At 39.8% G+C, this 27,459-nt stretch overlaps 1 protein-coding gene across 4 annotated transcripts; it reads left to right on the top strand.

Moving 5' to 3' along the window:
• Positions 1–1,339: 1,339 nt before the first annotated feature.
• slc6a2 (solute carrier family 6 member 2) lies at positions 1,340–26,843 on the top strand. 4 transcript variants are annotated; one of them, XM_070967566.1, is made up of 15 exons: positions 1,340–1,389; positions 1,821–2,290; positions 4,002–4,133; positions 8,199–8,436; positions 15,689–15,827; positions 16,443–16,577; positions 17,234–17,337; positions 19,027–19,151; positions 19,357–19,469; positions 20,766–20,894; positions 21,624–21,723; positions 22,304–22,404; positions 23,466–23,633; positions 24,775–24,846; positions 25,098–26,843. In XM_070967566.1, exons 2-15 carry the CDS (start codon positions 1,999–2,001, stop codon positions 25,119–25,121), a joined length of 1,872 nt encoding a protein of 623 aa, XP_070823667.1. In that variant the 5' UTR covers positions 1,340–1,389; positions 1,821–1,998; the 3' UTR covers positions 25,122–26,843. The 4 variants fall into 4 exon arrangements, with proteins under 4 accessions (XP_070823667.1, XP_070823659.1, XP_070823685.1 ...); XM_070967558.1 differs by having other exon boundaries at positions 1,346–1,433; XM_070967584.1 differs by having other exon boundaries at positions 1,360–1,420.
• The last annotated feature ends 616 nt before the right edge of the window (positions 26,844–27,459 follow it).

Raw genomic sequence — 27,459 nt, 5'->3', positions numbered from 1 at the left:
ATCTAGAGGGTCAAACTGCGATTGCTGAGAGGCTGTGTCTTGTTACATTAGCTTCTCATCCTCAGGTCAGCATGGGAGAGCCTGACCCTTAAGAACGAGATGGGAGGTCTCAAGAATTGTGCACAGCCAGAAGCAGGGCTCCAGGATGACCAGGCAAAAGGTGATGGATATAACTTTGCCTTGAGCAGTTCTGTACACCTTTATGGGCTCAACAGGACGGTCAAGGTTGCAGGTTCAGTTCCTACTTGTCCTTGTCTATTCTCAGTATGTCACCTGCAGAATACACCTGCTTTATGAGTCACTTCTGAGGTGGAGTTTCAGACTATGTAACTGTACATTACTTCAACATTTTGCCTTGTTTTGTTAAGAAACCCAGTTGCTGACTGTACATCACACAACCGCATATTTAGACACAACACTCCTTATCATACACTATCATAGAGATACCTGTCAATACAAAATGAAGTGCAAAAGAATAGAACTAATTCAGGAGAAAACAACAGTAACAACACATTATACTTTCTTGTTACCTGCTCCTTTGCTTCACCATCACTCCAGTTATTCAATCTTGACCAAAAAAAAAAAAAAAAAAAAAAAACACGCCCAAAACCAGCCCTATTAGGGTTTTATAAAACAAGCACTGGAGAGCAAAGGGGACATTCATTGACTTTAATGGGATGAACTGATCAACCATATCTAATAGAAATCATTGCCACTGGCAAAAGCTGCTGTAGAATTGAATTACTCATGGAACACAATGCTTTTACGGCTTCTTAGAAAACTGTAATTCAATCTGCTGGTACAGAGAAGAAACAGATAAAGTCCAAATTAAAACATTAAAAGTTTTGTTGTATTTGAAATGTAAGTACTAATATGAAGCTGAAGGTAAAGCAATATTGTGTCTCTTGTAAAATGTTAAATCCAAGAAAAGACATGAACTATCTTTAGAACCCGCTCTTGAAATGACAATCACATAAATAAATACGTCCATACTTATAAAGCTAAAAATGGTTTGCTGAACTGAATATTTGATTTATAGAAAAGGTAGTCTGTCATATTATGCTCCGCGAAACATGGATTAATCTTGAAACCACTCTCATCCCGAATGATTGTTGCACTGACAAGCCAGAAGCAGAAGCACAAGTTTATGGGAACTTCAGTTCCGTCAAAAGACGATCAAGCCAAGTCGACATAAAACTGGAAAGAAAGTGTTCAATTATAAAATATCACGTGGAAGAGAGAGAGGAGACCGATTTAAAGCTCGCATTTTATATCGTCTCTGCTGGAGAAGGCGAGTCTTATAGTTCCTTCAGAATGGGCAGTCTTTCGTCAGATGCATCTGGACATCAGCAGCATCGGGTCATGGAGAAGTGTCCCTAGCTTTACCAAGTAGGGAGGAAAGCCTTTCACTTACAGACCTGTAAATTCCTTCAGTAAGGGTGACATATTCTAATAACCATCTATCTTTCTCAATTATCCTTATGAGTAATGTTTTTAGGTAAGAGTTTGATTGAGTAGACTGTTTTGCGCATAATACGCTCGTTGCGCGCCGTGACGTAGGGAGGAATTGGCTGTGTATGTAGTATTTTTCACTTGACGCCTGCTATTGCTCTGCATCAGACAACAGACAAAATGTTTAATGTTAATGCTATACTGGTATTAGTAGGACACGGACATTGGGTCTGTTTTCTTAGAGTAATGTCACCTATTGATGTCTGGAAGTCGTAACCTGTATTTCTCGCTGTGCGTAATTGTACTGAAACTTTACGCACAAACACCAAACCTCTCCAAACTCTTTGTTTTTCTTCCCTGCTCTCCAGCCCATGTGTGCGGGTGTATCAGCTGTAGTTTCGGCGGAGAGCACTCCCTTATCTGTTTTTTGTCAGCGGGATTGCCGTCCTTATCCAAGCGCACCGACTCAGACCATCTGCTCCGCCAGAACCCGCAGGGGGCCGTGAGAGCACCGGGCCAGCTTAGGCATCGTACGCACCAGAGAAGATGAATATCCAGGTTCTGCCAGAACACAAGCTCTCATCGGTGGCCCCGCTGAAACCGTGCAATGTGGAGAAAAAAGAGGTAGAACTGATATTGGTGAAGGACCAGAATGGTGTCCAGTACACCAGTTCCTCCATCATTCACACCCCCGGGCACCGCGGAGGTCTTCCCGGATCCGAGGACAACCGAGAAACTTGGGGCAAGAAAATAGACTTTCTCCTGTCGGTAATTGGCTTCGCGGTGGACCTGGCAAATGTTTGGAGATTTCCTTACTTGTGCTACAAAAATGGAGGAGGTGAGTAAACCATGTATGTCTGATGGATTAATGTGCGTTCACAGATGATTAAAAATTTAGAAGCGGTCACAAACTTGTGGCGCGCCGCCAGGTTCAGCAAATAAATCCTAAACGTAAGACACAATACAAATATTTATTGATGTTTTGTGTCTTCCTTTATTTGGAGTCAGGTGCCAAAGCATTACTATTTTTACTTTCAAAAATGTGCAAGGCAACTTGTGCAGCGCTGTTACTTTAGATTAGACTTGAGTTATTCTGCTATGTTGTTGTTCCTTTAATCTCTTTAACTGAGTCTTTGTCAGTAATAATAGTCCCAGATGTATTTTTGGGGAAGTGCATTTAACTCTCATGCTGAAGGAAATACCTCATTTCATCAAGGCATGCACATGGAAAGGGATACTTTGTAAAACATCTATTACTTCACTGTATCTTGTGAAACTGTGACAATATCCCCTGCCATTCATGGCTCAGATTCATGATTCATTTGATTAGAAGCTGTTGAATATATAGTGTCAATATCCAGTAAGATTTATCTGGATATATACAAGTGTGCAGGCTCCGCAAGTGGTTGGTGGATGCACCACCATTTCAACTACTGGGAAAACTGAGGGTGAGGTTTAAAAAGCAGATCTTATGCAGATGAATCACTGACATGTCGCTTTAGACAGTGTCTTTCCTTCAGTGTTTTCCTTTCAAATGTTTCCAAAAATTGGGCAAACAAATGACATTTTTATCTCTGTAATCTGTAATCTCTCTCAGTCTAAATTGCTGCAATGTTGTGCTCTCAGTTCTTTGAAACCATTAATACTAGAAAGCGTTATCGGTTACATGAGGAATAAAGTGTCTCCTTTGATAACAGCATGCACACGTGGAAAGCCACTGTAGTTCTAAACCTGACCCCTAATGTTTTATATTGTGAAATGACTTATGAAATGTTTGGCATACTTGCAAATTATATGAATATTTGCTTCATCCATTTTAATATATCCCCTAAGATTTATTTGCTTGCTATAGCAACTTTGAAAACAAGTGTATGAGCTCAGTTGAACCGCATAAGTCTGAAAAAGGGAGTGACGGATTGCCAACTGTTTTCAAAACTATTGAACAGGGAAGCTGCGCTGTAGTGAGAGGCAGAAAAGTACAGTGTGTTTAGTCCAATCAACAAAGGACTGTTGTCAACACAGTGCTGTTTTATCTTCGACGCTCATGACAACAGAGTGCTCGCCAGAAGGTGTGCACTGTCCTCTGTTTGCCTCCATGTCATTCACGTGATGAAAATCAACATGTTGTGCTCAGTGTCCTAAAGGGTCACCTCCACCATTGACAGCTGTCAATCACATTGGCCCTCAGCAAAATGTATTCATCACTGTAGATAATGTGTCATTTGTGATGGACGGTGTCAAAAACAATTAAATGACGGGAGGTTGTTTCCTTGTTGGTGGATGTGCAAATCAGGCACAGAATGAAAATAGCTGTGAGCCTTCCTGCTCGTGTGTTGTGGTGTGTTGTTTTTCCAACAATATCAAGACCTCCCCCGCCCCCAACTGCCACTTTTTTCTTCCTTTTCGGAATTTTGTTTTGTCTTGCACTTATTTCCACAATGACCACATATCCTGCAATATCTTTTTACTACAAGCAAAATGCAACTCATGCCAGCAGGGGATTACCTTTAAGATGATTAGCATGAAATGTAATTGTTTCTTTTTTCCAGGTGCTTTTTTGATCCCCTACATTCTTTTCTTGGTCATTGCGGGGATGCCATTGTTCTACATGGAGCTTGCCTTGGGCCAGTACAACAGGGAAGGGGCAGCTACAGTTTGGAAAATATGCCCTGTCTTTAAAGGTGAGCTTTAATGCTAACACACAGATGCACATTTGCACAGGAACACACACATGTCTGTTTACTTCAGCCTCTCTCTAACCTCTTGCTACTTAAAGCTCAGTCATGCTCTTTTTTGCTTCTCTTCAGTGTCTTGCCCTTTCATTTCATCCCTTTGTTCTTGTCCTTTCCCCCTCAAAGGCCCATAAGTGTCACTTGTAACTAATCTCTCTGTCACAGCACCTCTTTCTCTGTTTCACCTCTTTGTAGTTTTTGATCTCTCCCCGCTTGTACTTGCAACCTTGAACCCCTGCCTGTGTTTTTACAAATGTCGATTTCAAATGAGTGAAGCAAAATCAAACCAGGCTGGCGTCCATGGCATGCTGAGGAACGCAAAGTCAGTTAGAAAAATAATAAAAAATCTAAAATCAAACAGCATCTATTATGCGCTATCATTATAGAGAGTGAACACATTATAAAAAACTGACTAACGAAGATTTATGTAGTGTAAACTTTAAACTGAAGCTTGTATAGTTTGGTGGAACTCGGGATTTACAACTGTGCCATGGACTTTACTGTATCGTCAAACCTTCAGAAAGCTATTAAACTGTCATGACCAGCATTAGCTTGCTTGTGTAGATCAGCGGAAAAGGCGCTCAAACAACATGCATCAGTAACACTTTAAATTGTTTGGAATTAAGGGGGCAACAATTTAGGGACTTCTCTAGGTATTATTATTCTGTTATTACAGGGTACAGTATGATCATCACTGAGCAGTTTGGGGGAAGATGGGGTAATGATTTCTATGTAGCATTTAATTTAAAATACTACACACTACTCACATACGGGGGGGGGGGGGATCGGCACACTACGTAGTTCCTAAATACGTACATACAATGTGCATTTGTCATTGCCCATGAGGCAATTCATAAATGCAAAAAAAAAAAAAAAGCAGTTATTTGTTTCAGTGATAAAGAAAACAACAAAGACAAACATGAACAAAGAAAACATGTTTTTCAGAGGGGTCCGTGAGCACAACACATGTCGCAGTTGACATCATGTCAATGCATCATGGTGCCGTCAATGAAACATAAGTATAAGCGAAGTGTCAGTCTTTCCAAGAGAAATGGACAATTTTTGTTTTTTTTGGATAATTTCATGTTGTGGTCTGTCAGGAACAGTTTTACTTTGACTGCTAGCAGCTCCACAGCAGCAGCAAGGCACTCCTTCACAATGGTTACAGCTTCTGAGCTATTAGCTCGCTCACCACAAAACTTTCCTTCATAACACCGTCTCTGGCACAGTGTTGTCTGCTGAAAGTTGCTTGTTGGCCACGCAAACTCACAGAAGAGCGGTAACTTAATCCAAGTGCTAGCTCATCCGGTTTAGCGTGTTTTCAAGCTGTAATGATGCTCAAGATCAGTTTTTTCATTCATTATGAATGTGTCCACACAAACTAACTTAGGCACACTGGTTTGCCTTTTACTTAAAAAAAAAAAAAAAGTTTGTCCATTTCTGGTAGAAAGTGCTATATTATACTTACATTTTGTTGATATCAACTGCCAAGTAAAGGCATATGAACCATCTGTCTAACCAGATCAAATGGTCTCATGGGCCATATATGACCCATCCCCACCCTTGGCATACATGAAGCAGAAAAACTTTTTTATGATGCTGCATTTATAGAAGATAATCTGTTTTATGTCCTGTTACAGCGTAACTGTCATGAACAGTAAAGGACAGGCTCACTGCAGTCACTGAAAAACTTTATTGAGAGTCATTAACAATATGAAAATCAAAACATGATAAACAAGCTATGGTTCAAAACTGAGCACATCAAGCTCTTTCATATTACATGTAGGCCTGAGCAGACCTAATGCCAAAACCACAGGCACCATACAAAACATTTCTATAGCGTCCCTTGACAACAGCTCCATGGAGGACAGTCTCTGCTGCTTTCACTTGTGACCTCTGTGTGGCTCTAAAGGACAGTCATATTTAAAGGCATAAGTGCACAGTGCTTATTTTAAAATTCTTCTCAAATCATCATTTCCTTTACTTAAGTCAGGGATGGGCCATTGAGAGTAGAGTCATATGAGTAAGTATCAAAAGCCTTAGATACGTCAATAAAAAGAACACAATCCTGCTTATTATCTAATGCACTCACAACACCATTCAAAACTTTCAATGCTGCATCACAGTCACATAACTATGTTCTGGTCCGAAACCTGACTGACAAGATTTTGAAACGGGGTGTTGAGATGGTGGTCAATCAAAATGCTCATTTGACTGACCACCTTTATGCAAAGGTGGGACGTGGGCTGCCTTCCACAAGTCAAGGCTTTCTGTTAAACTGATGAACCACTGTGGATTTTTTTGGATCAATGGAACTGGACACCATTAAACACTTCAAGATTCGTAACATGCTTCAGTGAATAGATCTGAATGCCAGCTTTGTTTTTCCAGCAAGGTGCACTATGATCTGAGAAAGTGGGAGGAGGTCCGACATTTCCAAGCATATAACCTGATCAAATAAAGTGTTCCTTGAATGCATCACATACTCTTTCCAGTTGAGACAGTGGTATAACCTTAAAAAATTTCACCTGGTAAGGATGAAATAGAATTATGTGATGATGTTTTAACAGTTTTCCATAATGATCATCAAAAGATCATTTTCAATAACAGTGAGACACTTATTACACTGTTGACAAAATACTGCTAATCAGCGGTGATTTCGTTTTTCATGCTTTGTAATTTCATCTAACAGACATATGCTATTGGGCAGTGGTCGCTGAAGTCAAGAGGGAAAAGAGCACTAGTTTTATAATGCTGTTGTCTGTTGGTTGAGGTAAAGATAATATACAAATACAAAGGTTTGGCCTTTCCTGTATTCTTTGGATCTGGTCCAGTAGGGGAGGAGATAAGTGAGATGGATTTAATTGCAGAGAATTTCTAAATATCAGAAGCTTCAGTTAAACCACTTAATGTCCATATCACCCAGGCTAAGAAGTTCTTTACTATCACAGCTGGATATAAAGACAAATGAACCATCTATCACACCCACAAGTGTCAAAGGTGAACAGTAAAGCCCAGTAACTAGTACCCTGTAGATTTTTCCCCTGATGAACACTTACAGCCAAGAATTCAAAACACTTCAGCTTGGATACAGATGTATGGACAGATGCAGATAAATAGCTTCCCACAAAAATGGCAATGCAACCTCCCTCAGTAGGCTGATCACATTGAAAAACAATATAGTTATCAAGACTCTATTCCCAACATGTATGTATGAGTACATGCTGTACTAGTACACCATTTAGTTCACAAAACACTGTAAATTGGGAAGAATTACATTGCAGGCTGTGGGCCGTAAACTAAAGCCATGTATCTGGAACTGTAGCTGCACATGAGACCTGACTTCATCTGACTTTGATGACTCTTATTCAACAGATTATTGTTTTATGCTGGATATTTCAAATGCTGTCAGACATGTACCTCTGTCTCCACTACTGAATCAGCACCAGTCCTTGCTTTTGTTGGCGTCAGCGCTGAGGAGGGCCTGTTTTTTTTTCCTGCCTAGGATGAGTGGGTGATGGGTTTATGACATTCCAATGGAAACAAAATAACTCATTCCAAAGCGTACCCCTCCAAAAAAGTGCAACATGATTAAAAGTAAGCAGAAACAGAGTAGATGGGTGTGAACAATATTTCAGATTTGTGACTGAACTTTGCAGTCTGTATTTGCTGTCCATGATTTATTTATCTTTGGATTATGACAGCTCCTAAAACAAATACACTATTCAGTGTTATCACATATAACAATTATACATGCATGGATCAGTAATATTGGGATGTAGCATGTATTGATACAAATTATTTTGAAGCAATACACCTTATGAAACCTATATGAACAACAGAAAATGAATGGTCATCTCTAAATAGAGTGTGTAGTAAGGACGTCTGCACTGGGCTGATGTTCCTCGACAGCACTGAAACGAAACTGGTGTTGAACAGATAATGTTGGGATGTAACATACAAAACTGTCTGATCAACAATGACTTCATGGGTTTGTTCACCTGTGTTCCTCAGGTGTGGGCTACACAGTGATCATCATAGCCCTGTATGTTGGCTTCTACTACAATGTCATCATTGCCTGGTCCATCTACTACCTGTTCTCCTCCATGACCAGCGAGCTGCCCTGGCTCAGATGTGACAACAGCTGGAACAGTCCAAACTGCACCGACCCCAAAGCCATTAATGGATCTGTCCTTGGCAATGGAACGTCTTACGCCAAGTACAAGATCACCCCGGCAGCAGAGTACTATGAGTGAGTCATTTCTGAAGTGTTAATGTTAATTAACATTAACATTAACATGTGTAGATAATGGCATGATTTACATTACATGCAACTTTAGAAAACAATGTAACAGAACCACTTTATGGTAACCTGACTCTTTAAAGTTTTAACGGGATCATGATACCCTGTATATCACAACTACTCAAGCATCCAAAAGCAACAAAAGATGGATCAAATAACCCACAGTAAATATTAAATGCAGTGGTCTTATCCACTGTTACATGGGTAGATGCTACTAGTTCGTTTACAGTATTTTCACGAAAAACATCAAAGCTTTGGCCTGCATGTTGTCACTGTCCTCAAAAGACCATCTCTGTTTGCTGTGTTGTTCATTGTCTGTTAGTCAGTATTAACTACAGTCCATTCAACAACAAACAGCATCATGTGCAAGTGATGCTGTCTTGTTTGGGAGTGTTATCTAAATACCTGAACTGCATGTGCATCCCCATGAAACAAGTGGACCACTGTCCATGTGAAGAGAGGGACCAGTCACTGAAACGTGAGTCGAGGACTTACAGTCTTAACTGTTTATACTACAAAAAGTGTACACATAAAAAGTTCAAATGCAACCTTTGAAGTGCAAAAAAAGGCTCCATCTGTTTATACTTCAAAGACAGCCAGTTCTTCCCCAGCTTCTGTGAAGACTGACTGTGCAGCCCAGAGGAAGTCTGTGAAGTGACTTGGACACAACATGGGACACATGCTAAGCATGACGCACAGAATACATGGAGCATGCATCTCAGTAAATATTTGAGCAGCAAAAGTTCCACTCCTGCTTCATTCAGCCTGATCAGATGATATTTTTCAACTTCCACCAATTCTCACAGCTGATATATTGTTAGTAGTATGTTTACTTAATATGACGAGATCAGTGTTCACATAAAAGCTCCAGGCATGTAAATTAAAAGTGATGCAATATTGCTCAATGAGTAGACATTTTCCATAAAAACAGATAGTACACAATATATCCCAGGTGGAATATTACACTTCAAACATAGGAAAAAAATTATAGATGTGCACAGACAGACTGGCCACAATAGGTACTTCAACAGCGATCTTAGAAGGGGTCAGGCTCTGTAGGGGACAATAAATCCTCCTGCTTACAGCTAGCTTTGAGCACAGGAGCAATGCCAAAGCACAGCATGAGAGAGTGAGGCCAACTCTAGCTTCACCTCTTACAATCTTCTACATCCACAACCCCTCTTGAGCCTATTATCCTCAGTTATCGTGAGTGTAGACTGCGGCAAGAATCAAAAGGACAATAAAACCCACTGTAAAATGGAACATTTGGGCTTACTTTAGTTTGCACCTCACTGGTGTGCTTTGCTAGCTAGTGCTTCATGGAGGATAGTATTAATGTTAAGTTCATATTTTAGCTGATTCATTTCCTAAGACTTACAATATAGCTGGTTATTCATGATCGCACACAACAGTACTGATCATGAAGTGTATGTCATTTAGTTCATTTAAAGTACATGCAGTATCATTGATTTGCTAGCAGTGCAGATAATGGCACTGAGCAGGAAGACAAACAGGTGCCCACAGACACATCAAGTAGACACAGCGACATTAGCACTGAATCATGTTTCTGGACAACTGATGAACATAAGTTGCCTTTTAGCTCTGTTTTCAGCCTCTGAGAGAAATGTCTTGCTCTTTAGCTGCTACATGCTCCACTATTTTCACCAGCTGTTTCAGGGGTGGGGAACCTTTTTCCTATCAAGGACCGTTCTCAGTGCCACCCCCAGAAACTTTTCATAGGGCTGTCACTGGTGATGAGGCAGCACCTGAGAAGCTCATTGTATTATATATTATGCATATGCGATCGAGGGAGATGAGGAGGAGGAAGTTTAGAAAACAGCTGCTCACAGTAGCAGGTCGCTGCTTTGCAGCTCAATGATTAAATATTATTTTTGCAGAGCAGGAAAATTCACAGTGTTTCCTCTTTCCAGCCGCACTTTCCTCGATTTTAATTTCGCTTCTAATGATTTCACATTTGAAAGCAGAGAGCTGAGAAGCTGGCTGGAGTTTGAGGTTCAGCTCTGAGAGATTCTTGGTAATGTCCACCATGAAGACTGAATCACACACACACACACACCTGGCATCACTGAGTTTCCATGTCAAGTTTTCCTTCATCTCGATGAATTCTTCCAGACAAACTGACACTTTGCAACAGTTTTACTTAGATATTAGCTCGTTCACCACAAAACTTATCAAAATGTGATCTGCTGAAAGCTGCCTGTTGACCACTCAAACTCCACAGATCAGTGTTAACCTTACCCAAGCGCATTTGTCCTTGTAACTAGCTCATCCAGGTTAGCATGTTTGTAGCTGTAATTACCCTTCTTCATCTCTGAACGTGTTCTCACAAACTAACTTAGGCACACTGGTTTGCCTTTTAACTCAACAAAGTGTAAGCGTCTGCTTATGTTTTGTTGACAGGCGCCATGATACATTGATGTGATATTAATACATTGTGAACCTCCTTATGACTTCACTCAGTGTGGGTGATATGAAAGTACATTTTAAATCATAATGGCAGGGCTTATTTGGAAGATGAGGTGTAGATGAAGCCCTGCAAAGACAGCCCAAAACATGACTTCTGCCAAAAGACTGACCTGCAAACAAGGGATCCGTGCATTTCCCTGTGATTAATTTAACAACTTGTGTGGCCTCAGTGCTTAAAGGCACCTCCCAGATGTTTAACACCCCAATCCCAGAATCACATCCATTATCGCATAAAGCTGTCTCGTCACTCATCATGAGTGGATAGGCTTTCACATAGTTCTTAAGCTTATGCTTAGCTTAGCTTATGCTTTTCTTATGCTTTTCTCTGATGCTTGTCAGAGGGTCAAACAGCACTGAAACCCTCCCCTCCCTCCACACCTTTCTCACGTCAGAATAAGGAGGGTCATGTTGAATAATTTCCTTAACTTTCCGAAAACCAACGTCTTGACATTGACGTAAGCATGGGTTTGAATTTCTATTTCTGTCTCTTGTGGTTTGTACAACTGGGTGCAACACCATGTCCTCCAGAGACTGTCCGAAAGTGTGCACCCATTGTCCCATATTCAAACCATTATCACATCTCACCCATCTCTATCAGTCAGTTTTTCACCCTGCCCCAAGTGTGGCCATTCAAAACAGCTACAAACACTTTTGCCTTCCAACTTGGTTGAACAGCATGTCCAAGCTAGTTCTTTAGAGCATACCCTGGCCCTTAATCTCAAGGGGAAAAGCTAAAAAGGCTAAAAGGCTAAAACCTAAAAAGTCCCAATTACACAATATCTGGGCTTAAAGTATATAGCGTGTGTCATAAAGTGAACACAAATTTTCCATGCATATGAATATTTCATATGAATATTTGATCTGCTTGAGTTTTGAGCGTGGTGTTCATGGATGCTCTTGTACCAAAATGCAAAGGAAAGTGTTACATCTTCCGACAAACACTGAGCTCTCTGCTGGCAGGTATAGACATTTTAACTTGAGAGTAGAAAAAAAAAAAAAAAACTGTCTTTATTTAAGCTTGACCTCCAGAGTGTTTCATTTTATATATTTAAAGTTGTTTTTTGACCCAAAGTATAAAGTTTGGAAAGAAATCTCAAACTGTGGATGAGCATGCAGACCATCAATGAAAATTCAGAAAATACAATACAGTACATGATGACAACACCAAATCGGTTCATTTGCATGCACCCATATCCTTTTTCTTTTCATCAAGCCTGCGGCAAATGTATTTAAGGTCACATCAAGGATAACTAGACTTGATAAATAGCCCTCATGTAAACAAAAAGATCTAATTACATTCACACTTGAGAAGATTACTTTCACTTCGATCTCATCTGCAATTTAACATATTTGTTGAAAGAGTTACTGTTAAAATAACACAAACAGGATCACAAATGAGATAGAACCCTTCAGCTGTTTTTCATACTCAGATCTGTAGTCCCTTTTATTTATGTATTTTTCACATTCCCTCTTCCTCATAATGCAACCAACATTAAGACCAGGACGCATGCAATGCTGTGCCAGCCTCAAGTATACAGAGGCCTGCTAATGGCAACACTGAGTGTTAGGATAGCAGCATAACCAGCCCACTGAGTGACGATAAGAGTAAATGTGTTTAGAGTAACTGGGCCAAAGGGACCTGGATTGATGTTACACTGTGCATTTACTGGCAGTGTACTATCAATGCTATCAGATGAACAAGGAGGCCTTGGGGCATTAAAACAGAACACCAACACAAAGTCTCTAGTTCAGAGCATAGATTCTAAATTTTCCTCCCCAAATAAACTGATGTCTTCACGCTATCTGCTCCCCCAAAGACCGTATAGCTTTGAATTTATTATCAGTCAAAGATAAGCAAGCGCTAAAGAGGAGTTTCACAGATCCTTCGGTCCCTTCGGATTGTATGTCTGAACATACTTCTTTGCATGTTTTTCTTGTGTCAAGCTGTAGTGTAAGCAACTGAGTATCAGATCCAAATCCAGTTCCGCTGTTTATAAACCCATAACATCACATGCTAACTTAATTGAATCTTTCTTGTGGAAAGTTTTAGTAGAATTGTGAAGAGAACGGAAGTGCTTTCAAATGTTTTATTGTAGAATATTGATACCCACATAAAATACAACCTGCTCCTGGTTGTAATGGATGTTGTGTGCAGGCTCTATAACTGGTTTATATTCCTGTCAGAAAGTGCAGGCAGAAACTATAATGTAGATTCTCCACAGACTTTTCCAACAACACAGCAGAACATGTGCAATGAACATGTGGAATTGGATATAAACAAATAATAAATACAGTTATGTAATAAAGGAATATTAAAACAGTTCTGGTCTTTAGACATCAGCTTACTGTGACTGGGTACGCTGGTGAATAAATGTAGCATTAGCTGGCTTATGCTGCCCTCTATTGGCTATGTATTGGTGCAGGATAAAAGTGGCACAATGACAAAATACTGGTGCAATAATTACAATTTGATGCAAAAGTCAACCATTAACAAGTAATAGCCTAGATATGAACTAGGAATGCTGAAGGTTAACACAAATTGGTCCAGTGTTTAGGAAGGTGTATTAGTAAACCAGCAGCAACCACACACAGACAAATGCATTGTGCCTTGCGCTGCCTCATGGTCTCCAGTGCTAGCTTGAAATATTACGAACTGTTAGCTAGATTAACCTTATCAAGTATGTTAGCAATAATTGCCATGTTTGACCATACAACCATTTAACCCCATTAACAAAAATGACAGTGAAACAGTTTTAGGAACACTTACAAACAGTATGTCCATGTACAAAAGAGCTGCTACTCAGCTCATCATCAGCTCAAAGCTGTGGATCCAACTGGCCTGATCGTGGCCGTGCAGACTAGGTCCAAGATGGTCTAGTCCATTACTGCCACTGTAGGGGACAAAGCGTTTAGTTTTACGCCTTGGAGCAGCCTTACAAAGTGTAATCACACAAAGATAAAGATAAGATTTAAACTGTGACATCAATTTACACAAACTGCTGACCATGACCAGTGATGGCCAGTGTTTGCCACTTTTGCTCAAAACAAATGAGCAATGTGTCTTGTGTGATCATATGGTACTTTTTGACCATGGGGACTTTTCCAGCAACACAGGCACTTGACTGCAGGGTCTTTTCCTTTGGTGTAATTTCTGTCCTCCCCCAAACAAAGCTGCTGTTTTTTATTGGTGCTCATGATCTAATTAAGGATTGTTTAGATGCAGTGGACACACAAATGTACAGGAGTAACTTTGTTGAGTTCTTCAGTTTGGTTCCTGGGACTTTCTGGACCTATGAGGCAGAGAGTGAGGTGAAGAGATCACTTTTATGTCTGTGCGTTATGTATGGTACTACAGTTAGGATGCTTTTAACCTCGCTTGTTAGCATAAAGACAGGAAAACTACTGGCTCTGTCTAAGAAAAAAATGAGGAAAAAAAAAGCATTTAGTCATAGTTTTTCATAGTTTTGATGCAATGGGTCTTCCTTGTTTAACTCAGCATGAACACAAGTGTAAACATGTCAGTTATCTACAAACAGCAGTTTAATGGGGGGTTTGAAATGTTGTTTGACCATCCAACAAACACTTTGTTTGGAGATACTGTGCTCCATCTGCACTGCTGTTCACCAAGAAATAGTTCCAGCATGAGTTGTGAGTATGTGTGCCTTTGTCACTTTGGACAGAGCAAGGCTGGGGTTAGGGTTAGGGGGGTTAGGGTGCTTCCAGTCTTTATGTTACAATTAACTAAACACCTCCTCTGGTATGCACAGAAATGAGATAGATATCACTCTTATCTCGATATCTGAAAGAAAACAAACAAGCATACTTCCCAAGTATTCTGCATAGTCTCATGTTTGAAGGCCATTTTCTGTAGAATACTGTCAGCAGATGTCAGGACAATATATTGACAGCAGCTTCTCACTAAAACAGCCACAACAATTGTATGTAATGCATCACATTAACTTTGTTTCAACTGCGCTGTTGTAAACTGAAGTTGTGCACTTCCTTCGCACTGCTCTGAATGCACATTCAAAGAATGAGCTTGCAGCTGGAAACTTAATTTAGGTAGGGATGGAAGAGACACACTTATTCTCCCTTTGTTTCATTATGTCATGATAAAACAGTCAAACCTCTAAACGCTCACCTTGATCTGACAGTAAGCGTTTTACTCGAGGAGAATGGCCAATAATCATCAAACAATTACTTTAAACACGACAGTATATTAAATTACTGACAGTTTCAAAGCATTTTGTGTGTAGTGCAGAGAGAAAGAGATGAATTCATGTTAAAAGCCAGTCAACTGACAGCTGTGTGATGTAATTTACATTGGTGTTGAAAAAATGTGAGTTCATTTGCTGTATGCTCTGGCCAACACTGACATAGGGCGACAGTGTCGAAAATGCTGGCTGAAGGTGCACAGTAAGTGCTGTAAGAGAGCCCCTGTTCCGTCCTTCATCTCCCACCCTCCCTTCAGGCGCTTACAGTGTGGGCCGTTTTGTTTAGACTCCCCCCGCTCCTGGAGAATCTGGGTTGGCCTCTAACTGTTGTTGTAGCCACAAAACAACAACATGCCATGCCACAGAAAAATTACCGTTCCAGGAAATAAGGTATGTTGTAGATCGGATAAAAAGAATATTTCGCATGAAATATTTTGTGTGTGTGTGTGTGTGTGTGTGTGTGTGTGTGTGTGTGTGTGTGTGTGTGTGTCCTTCTGCAGACGGGGTGTGTTACATCTCCATCAGAGTAGGGGTATCCATGACCTGGGCCTGCCTCGCTGGGAGCTGACCTTGTGCCTGGTCGTGGTGGTCATAATCCTCTACTTCAGCCTGTGGAAAGGTGTCAAGTCCTCAGGAAAGGTACAGAACTGGACACTCAAACAACAGCAACAATTGCTGCTTTCTCACTTTTTAATTCGTTAGCGAATTGAGAGGAAGCAGGAAGAGACTTTTTTTAAGAGAATTTTACTTTTGATGTTATATTCTGTGGTTATGGCTGATACCGGGACAGGAGAAAAGAGAAAAGAAAAGAACTGACTGAAGGACAAATAAAAAAAAAAACTAAGAAGGACAGCGAGAGAGCATGGGCAAAAATAAAAGTCAACCTTGGTCGGTCATTCAACAGATGGAGACAACTGTGGGATTTGAAAGGATTCAAAATTGATCCTGAATTGGCTCTCCTCCACCCAGACAGGTACGCAATATGGAGAGTGTTGATAACTTTAGCTTTCTCAACAAAATTACAATTACCAAGCCGCCAAATCTGTTAGTTATACGCTTGCGTCCATCTATGAGCAAATTAAATCAAGGGTCAAAATCAACACAAAATGAAATTTCCTCATTGTAAAATATACTGTCGGACCCATTCGGTGCTTGTTTCATCGATAGAATTGTTCAATGAGAAAAGGGGCCTTATGATATACTTTTCCCCTTTCACCCATTTGTTGTGTTGTTTTGGCTGTGTGTGTATTCCAGGTGGTGTACATCACAGCTACCATGCCGTATGTGGTCCTTTTTGTTTTGCTGATCCGGGGCATAACTCTGCCGGGGTCGATGGACGGCATCAGGGCCTACCTCCACATCGACTTCAAGCGGCTCAACAATCTAGAGGTTAGAGATGGTGCATATGGGTCCCAAACCTATCCATGGGTGCTGGGGAGATTTTTGAGATGGGATCACTATTGAAAAAAAGGAATGATTCTTGCTTTGAGTATGAAGTCCCATAGTTTAATGGTGGACACACCCTTAGTTTATGTTGCTGTTTGACATCTGGTTTTACCCATGGGACTTTCAGATTTATCTTCTTAGACTCAGAGTCTAGGTAGATTTACAGAGCCTTGTTTCTGCATTACTGTTCCATAATTCATTGGGTGGAGCAGTTTATGCCCAAAGGGTTAAAGGCTAGATTCCCACTGGTGTCTCCCATACTGAATGTGTATTTATGAATAAGTGAATACTCTATGCATGCATATTTCAGATACTGTGCGATCTTTCACTAGCTGAGCTGATGTATTTGTGTAAGAGTTGAGAAAAAGTTGAGTTGTTTTGCAGAACATTTGTAGCACTTATGTATAGACCTTACTCACATGTTTTGCAAACTGGAGCCAGACGTTCCTGACTGATAAAAAGTATACAGGTAGATATATGTGATTTCCAATAAAAGCTACACAGCTTGGCCTAAATAATGGAAATCAGTATTTACATTCAAGCCAGTGTCTGTCTATATGTTTATCTTTGCTTACTTGCTTATCTTATTTTTGCTGTAGGTGTGGATTGATGCTGCTACGCAGATATTCTACTCACTAGGGGCAGGATTTGGGGTGCTCATTGCATTTGCCAGCTATAACAAATTTGACAATAACTGCTACAGGTAAGAGCCTGCACTTGTGCTTTCCGATAGGCCAAAACAAGCCCACAGCAACATAACATCCTGTTTTTGAGCAGCTGGCCTTCTCCAGCATGTAACTGGATCACGAAGCAGCAGAGGTGATGCTAATCTGTTCAGCTGACCCCAATAGCCAGGTGTGAGCAGGACAGATAAAGTACAGGCCAGGAAGGGTTGCCAGATAATAGCCAAAGGCTGTATGTTGGCTGGTTTGTCACAGTGCTGCTCTCTTTCAGAAAAAGCAGGCATGAGGTTGTGAGCTTGTCTAATCTTTTTCCACATTAATAGGTTGCAGTGCTGCTGTTGGAGACAGACGTTGTTGGTAAAATAGCAGTTTAATCTATCGTTGTCATAAATGTACTACTCCCAGTAAACAAAACATATTTTGCTGGAGCTCCACAAAATCCCTACGACAGTGACAGCTGAAATGATGTCGCAGCGACAGTACCATAACATTCAAAAATTCAAAAAGTTCTTATCAAATAAATGATCTCACAACAGATGACTTATAATGCAAAGTGTCATCATAGAGGCTTCCATGCAAAATCAGTGGAATATCATATGTTTTAAGAATTATGGACCCACTCCTGCTCTGTCCTCTCTCACTTCCTACATCTTCCTCAAACAGGGCCTCATGCCTTCCTCGTCTTTCATGCCCCATTGGCAGGTGGGATTTACATTACGCCCTTAGTGACAAACATCTGAAGTAGGTGAAAGGCAGCAGAGCTGGTGATGTGAGGAAAACAAGCACTGAACACAGGCTAGTGCTTGAACACTCGCACAGATGGATTCTAGATTATGATGAATATTTTTCCAAATTGAGCTAAACTGTTAACTAAAATAAAAGCTTATTGAAATAAGTCAGGAAAAATAGGAACTACAATTTAAATTGATCAATAAATCATACTTCATCTGTATAGTATTAGAAGATTATTGGATTTCTTTTAAATTATATTGCCAGAGCTTTGTACTCAAACGGGGCAGCTTTCTGTTGTGATATAGACACAGATTCCTCTTTCCTTTACTACTTTGCCTCAGTTATAATTTGTGCTAATTATGCTTGCGTAGACAATATGTTGTTAACAAACTCTCTGCCTAGAGTTAATATATTAGTCGGTCATATTGATGGTTTACAGTGAGGCGTTTGTGATGTGCAGCAGCAGCTTGAGAGTGTAATGACCTCTGAGACCAGACTGAAGAGTAGGGCTGAATAATAATTGAAAAAGTTCTATCAGCGCCTGCACTCAAAAGAAAAGAAAATTGTGGAGAAAGTCAGTGGAAAGAAAATTCTTAATTGAGAGATTTCTGCCCCCTCAGCCCAGGAGGCAGCCAAGGTCAACTTGAACTTGTTCAGCTTGTCAGACAACTGCAGATTAGTGGCCACAGAACTGCACACTAATTATCGATAAAACCATGAACCAGGAGCAGAGAACAAAAGCTTCTTATCAGCCCGAATATCCTCTCTGAAACACAGTGTTTGGCTGAAGATCAACTAACACATGGTGACTTCACATGTTCATGTCTAAAGAATGGTACTTGTCCCTGTTACCAAACAAAGTTGGTGAATCTTTAGCCAGCTACAACCAAAAGCACAAATGTCGACCTTTAGGATTGGACAGCTGAGCAGTTTAGAAATGGAAAAACTGTTTGTTGGTATGTGTATTTTCTCTCTAGGGATGCTCTGCTGACCAGCACTGTGAACTGCGTCACCAGTTTCTTCTCAGGGTTTGCCATCTTCTCTGTGCTTGGTTACATGGCTTACAAACATGGGGTGAGAATAGAGGATGTGGCAACAGAGGGTAAGTGATGATGTTCCAGAATATTTTTTTTTCCTTAATAGCTATGAAATTACACATACAAATTAGGGTTGGGCAATATGTTATATCACAAAACCACAAAAATCAGCACTGGACTCAATCACCGACAGCCCGTATCTTCTTCCTATCACCCAGCTCGAACACAAATTTGCGCTTTGTGTGCATGTTTCTATGTGTGTATCTGCAGGGGCAGGATTGGTGTTTATCATTTACCCTGAGGCAATTTCTACACTGCCTGGCTCAACATTTTGGGCCATTGTGTTCTTCATCATGTTGCTGACTCTGGGCATTGACAGTGCGGTGAGTCCCAAACTCAATCATATTCTTATTTCCAGAGGTAGAAATCTCTGCAGCAGGATGGGATGGACAGAGACAGCTCTGTTACATACACACTGATAAAATGTCTTAGGAACAAAGTTCTTCCTCTTAAATGAGGAATAGTTTTCCCCATATTTGACTCAGCGCTACTTTTTCTGTGCATGTAAAGAACAGAGCAGACATGGAGACCTCCTCAGGCTAGTAGTGATATCTATGTATGATGTTAGGTAGCTGAGCTGAGGTGCCCATTAAACCGGACATTTATTGGGAAATAATGATCATTGTATACCTGTACTCCCTGTGCAAGTTCGCCTCTGAGAAATTCCAGTTTATTTACACCTCCAAGCACCAGTTTGCTTTAAATGATGTGAGATTAAGATGACTTATCTTGTGGACATGTAGTCAATTAATAAATGTTAAGATTATTCCCAATGTTTTTGGTTTTTCCCCCCAGTAGCAACATTTATAATTACAGCTGAGGTTCTGAGTGGTTTGAACATTTTTAACAAAAAATAAGACTCGATTGCTGACTAAGTTGTTGTCAGTATATTATTATTATAATATTATTATTGACTGCTACTTTAGATGGCTACTGCCGAAAATAATAAAGGGGATAAGAGTGGATATCCTTGTCCGGCCAGTAAAACTCCAAACCAACATGATTCTTGTTGACTGAAGGTGTGGGTGAGAATTTAACTAATGAGAGCAAAGTAAAGTAGATTCAGTGCAGCCAGTCTGATTCAGTCTGCTGCAACAAAATACATTTCAGAAGTCAGCAATAATTTAACAAAACATTTGACCAATGACTCACTCAGGCACTAAATAAATAAAGGGATAGTAAATCATCTCCTATCTATCAGCCAATGTCCTCAAGTAATCCTTTAGTCATTTATTAAGTAGATCAGACAACCATGTCAGTATTTTACACTTGACCCAATCAAATTTAAGTTTGTTATATTGCTATTTAATAAGTCACATTTACTCATGCCAGTCTGAGTTAAAATACATTATGGTACATTTTCAAGGATTGTACATCAAAATACAACATTGTACATCAAAACTGTACAACACTTTTGCAATCACTGAAAAAATATCTGAAATTATTAGAAATTATCTGAAAAACGTTTGGCATCTTGAAAGTCTGAGGAGATCTCACCCGGTTCAACCGCTGTCAGCATAAAAAACTGACTGAAGCCAAAGTCTTGGCGAATAAACTCATTTACACACTTTCAGCAGGTAGAGATTTCAGAGTGTCACATCTCTCTCTGTGTCCAACAGATGGGTGGCATGGAGGCAGTCATCACAGGCCTGACAGATGACTTTAAGATCCTCAAGAGAAACAGGAAGCTCTTCACCTTCGTCACAGCCTTTGGAACTTTCCTGATTGCCCTGCTCTGCGTTACTAATGTCAGTATCAGCTTTCAAAGTGCTATAAATTCACGCTCAGTATTTGAATTAAGTACTTGTCAAAGTCCGACTTTCAATGTAATGTTTGCTGAGGTAATTATTTGGAAAAATGTAGCTGTGTGTTATTTTGAGTGACAGCCTACATTACAAAATTGTCAAGAAATTTGTTTTAAATGTTTCCAATTTGGTGGTATATCTACATAGGAATGGCCTGATAAATGACAGCTTTAAACTGCATGTCCCCGCAGTCTGAAAGGAAGCGCTCATGATATCTCAAAAACTCGGCTGAGAAATGTCACGGAACTCTTCAAGAAATGATCAGACATGTTATTGCATTCACCAAATTAGAAATGAAGTGAATGAGCTGTATCCAGGAAGGAAATCTTCTCTGTAGTCCCTGTTCATTCACATGGTCTCAGCAACAAGGAGACACTGGAGACATAAACTACTATATTAGTGATTCATGTGGGTTTTTCCCTTTATCAAAACATAAAAGTTATTGAGAAAGTGAATGATACCTTTCCTATGCTAGATCTCTGTGATAAGTTTTATTGTACAAAACTGCTAATTCACACAGAATCTCCTCATCATCCATGAAATGCTTGTTTCTGCTCAGAGACCATTGCTCACCGACTGCACACAAGGGTCCACTTATCTCTATGATGATGAAATATAGGCCACACACATGCACACACATTAAATCTTCTCTGTCTCTCTCCCTCTCTGTAGGGTGGTATCTACGTCCTGACCCTGCTGGACAAGTATGCAGCAGGGACTTCTATTCTATTCGGTGTGTTGATTGAAGCCATTGGAGTGTCGTGGTTTTACGGTATGAAATTACTACATTTACATTGCGAGCACTTTTTTCTTATTTCACTACAAATTTATACTCACAAGAAGTTAGTACGATAAAAGTGAAACATCTCATTCACTCACCCAGTCATAAGATTGCATGCCAGAAGACATACCAGGCTTATCTGACCTATCAAGCCTGGTCTATCTCATCACTATCTGTTGAAAAGGAAGGTAAAATTACAGGAAAATAATGTAGAAACAAAAATCTACAGGGGCCCATCTCATAAGGGATCTCATAGCAGGCAAACTGCAAAACTGAAGCAAAAAACAAAGCATTAAATATAGATAACAGCATGGCAGCATCTTCATGAAATAATGAAACAAATAAGTCAAAGACACATGATGAGTTATGTCGGCTCAAGGTAAGATCAGGAAAAAATATATTAGTGGACTACGAAGGTGCAGTGCATCATGTGCTGCATTTCCTCCAACTGTCCAATGAGACTCCATACTTCGCACAAAGGACTGTCTGCCTACAGTGATGAAATGTTCAATGTGTGCAATATAAACCTTCAGAGTAACCATTGCTGTTTAACTTTTAATGCCCACTCCAGGTGTTGACCGCTTTAGTGAAGATATCGAGCGAATGATGGGCTTCAAGCCAGGAATCTACTGGAGGCTGTGCTGGAAGTTTGTCAGCCCTGCTTTCCTGCTGGTGAGAGGATTTTAAAAAACACTGAAGCTGTTACATTGGGATGGTTCCACTGGACTGAGATAACAGCTGATCCTAAACCAAAACAAATTTAGGATAAATCAACCGAAAATCTTTTAAGAATCAACAGTTAAACTGGTTTAATGGTTGACGTCTTCCGGTAATTGTCATTCACAAGCGCTGTTAAGATGTATGAAGGTATTATTCATTCCAGCAGGAAGCAAATATGTTACTTGTGTCAGTACTTGCCAGTTCAGTTGTAAGATTTAACGTAGAACAGAAATCACACAGATTAAATAAAAAAAACGCACCTGTCAAGCTTCTGCTTCAGTGCACCTTCTCACTGAAAAATGAAACAAGTGCGTATAATAAGTAGCATGCGCCTCCCTGTGCGGAGGAAGCACATGGCTGCGTCCATTGCTGTCCAGGAGTGGGTGTAGACAGCCATGTGCTTCCTCTAATACAAATTGTTGTTTCCACTCTACCCTTGACAACAGTTGCAGTTAGCAGTTAACAAGGACTACAATGCAGAAGAACTGGTCATTCTACATTTTGGGAAAGATTAAAAATAAATTACCATTACAGATATGTTTTGCCATATAGGGTACCGCCCCAATGACGAGCCTTTGTGCAGAGATCAAAAATTACCAACTTATTGGAGTGCAGCAATTACATTTGTCCTCTCTGTTATGTGAGCTTTTTCCATCATGCACCATTGTGCGAGTAACATAGGAGATGTGGCATGTAATTTGAAAAAAAAAAAAAAAAAATTATGATACAACACCACTCCTAGCAATTATAATCAACTTCATCCAACTTTTTTCTCGTAATGTCCATGCATGTTCACGGCCCATTACTCTTAAACCCTGATAATAGTCCAAGAAATATCTAATACTCCTCTGGCTAGTGTTCGTTGTTTGGTTACGGTAAGAGAAGGGCAGGGGCGAGAACTTGCAGAATAACTGCACTTGTATTTATTAAGAGACTTCAAACATACGAAGCAGCACCAATACAAATAGATGTAACACTCCTTAAGTGTGGGATCCTCTTTCTCTCTATCACAGTTTGTGGTGGTGGCTAGCACTGTGACATCGTCAGGTCTGAAGTATGATGAGTACGTCTTCCCTAACTGGTCTAACGTGGTTGGCTGGTGTATCGCCATGTCCTCCATGATGTTTGTCCCTGTCTACGCCTTGTATAAATTCTTCAGTGTACCGGGAACATTCAAAGAGGTTGGTATCAAAACATATTTGTCGTACAGGGTAAGAACAGTCATTATAAGATAGATAGATATGTGATGACCACTAAAGAGGATGAACTATGGCAAAAATAAGTGCTCAGTGGCAACAGACTGTGCTGAGATGTATGATACAAATAAATATGAGCTTACACACAGTGCAAACTGACATTGCATGACACTGGCCAAATGTCAGAATCGGAAAACTCATCACCTAACAACATTTTAGCCTATGGGGGCAATGGCCAATGTTTCATACCAGGATATCCGGGCCAAAAATTCCTCTTCCGTGTCCATGTCATTATTTACAGTCTGATGAGCATTTGGAATGTGACAAAAACATTTCAACTAAACAATTCAGGTGACAGATGATGAGTACCTGCATGCAAACAAGCCCATCCATATGTGATTGGTCAATACTGCTCAGTCTATAAACATTCTACATTCATATGCAGATATCTGTTTATGAAGATTAGTCACATGAAAGCACTGGTAGTAGAATTGTGACTAAATGGAAAATTGCATGTTTCTCTTTTAAACAACTCGAAAAAGCAATCTTTATGAGCGAACTCTCCTCTCAACTCAATGACACTGGCACTGTGAGAACACTTTCAGATGAAATGATTTCTTCAAAGCATTTAGAGTTTGCGATCGTAATCATCAAAAGCATCACAGAGCTATTTTCATCCCTCAGCAGTCAGCCAGTGTCAGCTTCACTCTCCTGTAACAATTCCCTCATCCCATTGGCATTTCCCATTGTGCTCAAGGTTGAAGATTCTTCTCAAGTTCTCAAGACACGCATTCCTCCTGAAAACTCCTGTCACCGCCTATCAAGTTTTGGCCGTCTCCTCCACATAATAACCACACTAGAAATCTCTGAATTTCTTGATAAGGATTCCTCACCAGTCCCCAAAAGCATTGCATATTTTGTCAGAGATAAAGTCCATAATTGTTTCACTAATGTCTCGTAGATTTGATTGCATTCCCTCTTACATCTCAAGTCTTTGGCTCTTCTAAGAAAAGTCTGAAGAATTATTGACATATACAGTACTAAAGGGCAAGTGTGATTTACCATAAGCATGCCTTGAAGATAATGTGTTTGTTGGAATAATGTGTTGTAATCCCTTATTTTGCAGAGGATAGGCTATTGCATTACTCCAGAACATGAACATCATTTGGTGGCTGAAGGAAATGTGCGGCAGTTCAAAGTAAGAGCAAATCATTTTTTTAGTGAATTGCCTTGTGCACTGACTATTGCTAATATATCAGAATATTAAAGAATGACTTACGAAAACAACAGGTGAGGATATAACAAATACTGTAAATGGCATTTTTAACTACAGGAACAAAACATCAGCGAGTAAGAAAGAGAGGAAATGTCAAACAAGGCTGTTAAAATGGAATAAAATACTTGAGATTTAAATCACAAAACACACCCAGACTTTCTTTTGTTTTCCAGCTCAGACATTGGTTGGCCATCTGATGATATACCCAGAATGCCCTCATCCATCCTCACATCTGGTGTTTGGGGTTCCTGTGTGCCACCAGTGGTCGGACAGACAAGGAGCGCACCGGGCTCCAGCCTCTCTGGGCAGCCTCTGTTCTCTTCTCCCTGTGCATTTACTAGCCAAGGCCTTTGTTTTCAGTAGTAGTTTCTGAAGTATGCCTTTTAACATTTCAATACCATTCTACAGCTCATAAGGGAGGGACATCTGATGGGTAAAATGTACCATTACTCACCCATAGGCGTCATTATGATTTTTATATACTGTTTGAATTCATCATAACTCTAGTTATGATTTTGTATAATTTGTGATGTGGCTTTTATCTCCTAGAAGGGACAGAAACTAAAATTTAAACCAAAAAAATCATATCTCCCTGTGTGTTGCTGTACAGGGGACCCAAATATTTCATTTGTTAAACTTTTTTAAGCCGATGATTATTGTTGTAGTGATATTGGAAGAAGCTGTTCTTGCTGTTCTGTTGGCAGAGTTGCTTATCTGTGTCAGTGCCTTATCAAGCGAGACTCCGCGTTTCTTACAGTCCGTACAGGAAGAAAAAAAAACTGTGTTGACTCAGGAACTGACTAAATCAAACCACAGTTTGTGGATGGCAGTCTCTCGATTTGACCCAGTCCTTTGTTGTTCAAGTCAAAGAGCTGGAGGTCATCAAGGTCAAGCTTGTTAGCAAAGAGAAAACAGGCCTGATATAATGCTTTTGTGTCACATTCTGTTACAGAAAAAGGGAATAATGCATGCAAAACCCTAAAGCTTTAAAAGAACGCAAAGACTAAGGCTGCTCAGTGCCTGGCCGCTTACTGAAAAATTCAGCAAAACAAATGGCTGTTAATATCTGTTCCAAACTGCTTTCTATTATGTTTGTGTGACTTTTACTTTCCAAATTTTTTGCCGGTTCAGTGCTTCTAAGGAATATCTGTGGCTTTTCCCCCAAAGAGACAGTGAGAGAAAGAGCAAGAGAGAGATACAGTAGAGATAGAGAAAGTGTGTGTGTGTGTGTGTGTGTGTGTGTGTGTGTGTGTGTGTGTGTGTGTGTGCAGCACACAGAGTGACAGCTGTCAAATGCCTCTTTCACTGCACTGTGTATCCACTAGTATATTAACTGCAAGAAAACAACCCTTATATTTTCATTTGAAACATATCTTATGACGCTCCACTTTATCATCACCATAGAAGTGCCGATATGCTCCTTTAGGAATATTTTTGATGATCTTATTCTGTTTCTCCTTTTTATTTATGGAATGCAGTTGAATTTTAACCTTGAATCGTTGAAACAGACCCTTGCTGAAAGGAATAAAGCCACAAAGAAAAAAATCAAATATATGTGGAATATATAAGAAGATATAAAAATATATAAATATATTCTTTTGTTATATCTAATCTTGTATTTATCAAATTGTTTATAACAAAACGTGAATGTAAAGTATTTTAAATGTAACAGTCCACAGTCATGATGGTGTTTGATGTATAGCTAAGATGATATTTAGAGAAAATATTCTTCAGTGTAACCCTGGGCTACTTTGTCGCGAATGAATGTGAACAAGTACACCCTGGCTTTCCTGGACTATGTTTACAGAAATACTGTGTACAATACCAATGTCCTGTTGAATGTTAGTGACAACTATCTATGAAGAAGTCTGAAGTATATACACTATGATAATAAAGAATTTCTTGTAGACACACTTGAAGACCACGTGCTCTGATTTGATGTCAGTTTTCAGAGACTTTCACGTGACGGACCGTCTTGACTCAGTCTTTAGTTTAAGTGCTTCTCATAGTGGCTGACTGTGCCTTTCTGTGTCTTTGTTAGCTTGTTGTACCACTGGCATACAGGCCTTCACTGCCCATTCTTTGCACCTTTGCTGGCTAAGCTACTATTGTTCATAGTCCTCTGATGCACACATGCCAGTTTACCATGTTTAGCAATTTTTCTTGAAGAAATAATTACATTATTAATTAAGTACATTATTATAGCAATAATAATGATCACCTTTTGACATAAAACTGTGTGTAAAACACTGATTCTTAGTAGGTCATACCAAAAGTGATGCATATCTGATTAGCTGTGTCCTAAATGTACACTTCCCATTTTCAGTAAACAATAAAAGTTGGGCACTTTTGAGGTGTGCCTTTTGACCTTGAAGAGAAAATGCTGTACCAAAGATTTAATACTTTGCTTTTTTGTTCTTCAAGATGCTCTCTGAGCTGCATTGACCACTATCTTTTTTAGTTTGTTTAGCTGTGAATAGCTCCTTTGTTGTCCTGCTTTGTTGTGCATTGCAATGTATGGTGATAAAATCGAGT

Source organism: Chaetodon trifascialis, chromosome 1 (genome assembly GCF_039877785.1).
Source record: "Chaetodon trifascialis isolate fChaTrf1 chromosome 1, fChaTrf1.hap1, whole genome shotgun sequence".
Classification (NCBI taxonomy): domain Eukaryota; kingdom Metazoa; phylum Chordata; class Actinopteri; order Chaetodontiformes; family Chaetodontidae; genus Chaetodon; species Chaetodon trifascialis.
The sequence above is the reverse complement of the archived record's forward strand: the minus strand, read 5'-3'. Positions and strand labels throughout refer to the sequence as shown.

Bases quoted from the DNA above. Each gene is read 5' to 3' on its own strand.
- slc6a2 (XM_070967566.1), top strand. From the start codon at position 1,999: ATGAATATCCAGGTTCTGCCAGAACACAAGCTCTCATCGGTGGCCCCG. The intron at 4,134-8,198 runs GTGAGCTTTAAT...TGTGTTCCTCAG, and splicing joins AATATGCCCTGTCTTTAAAG to GTGTGGGCTACACAGTGATC. The intron at 8,437-15,688 runs GTGAGTCATTTC...GTCCTTCTGCAG, and splicing joins CCGGCAGCAGAGTACTATGA to ACGGGGTGTGTTACATCTCC.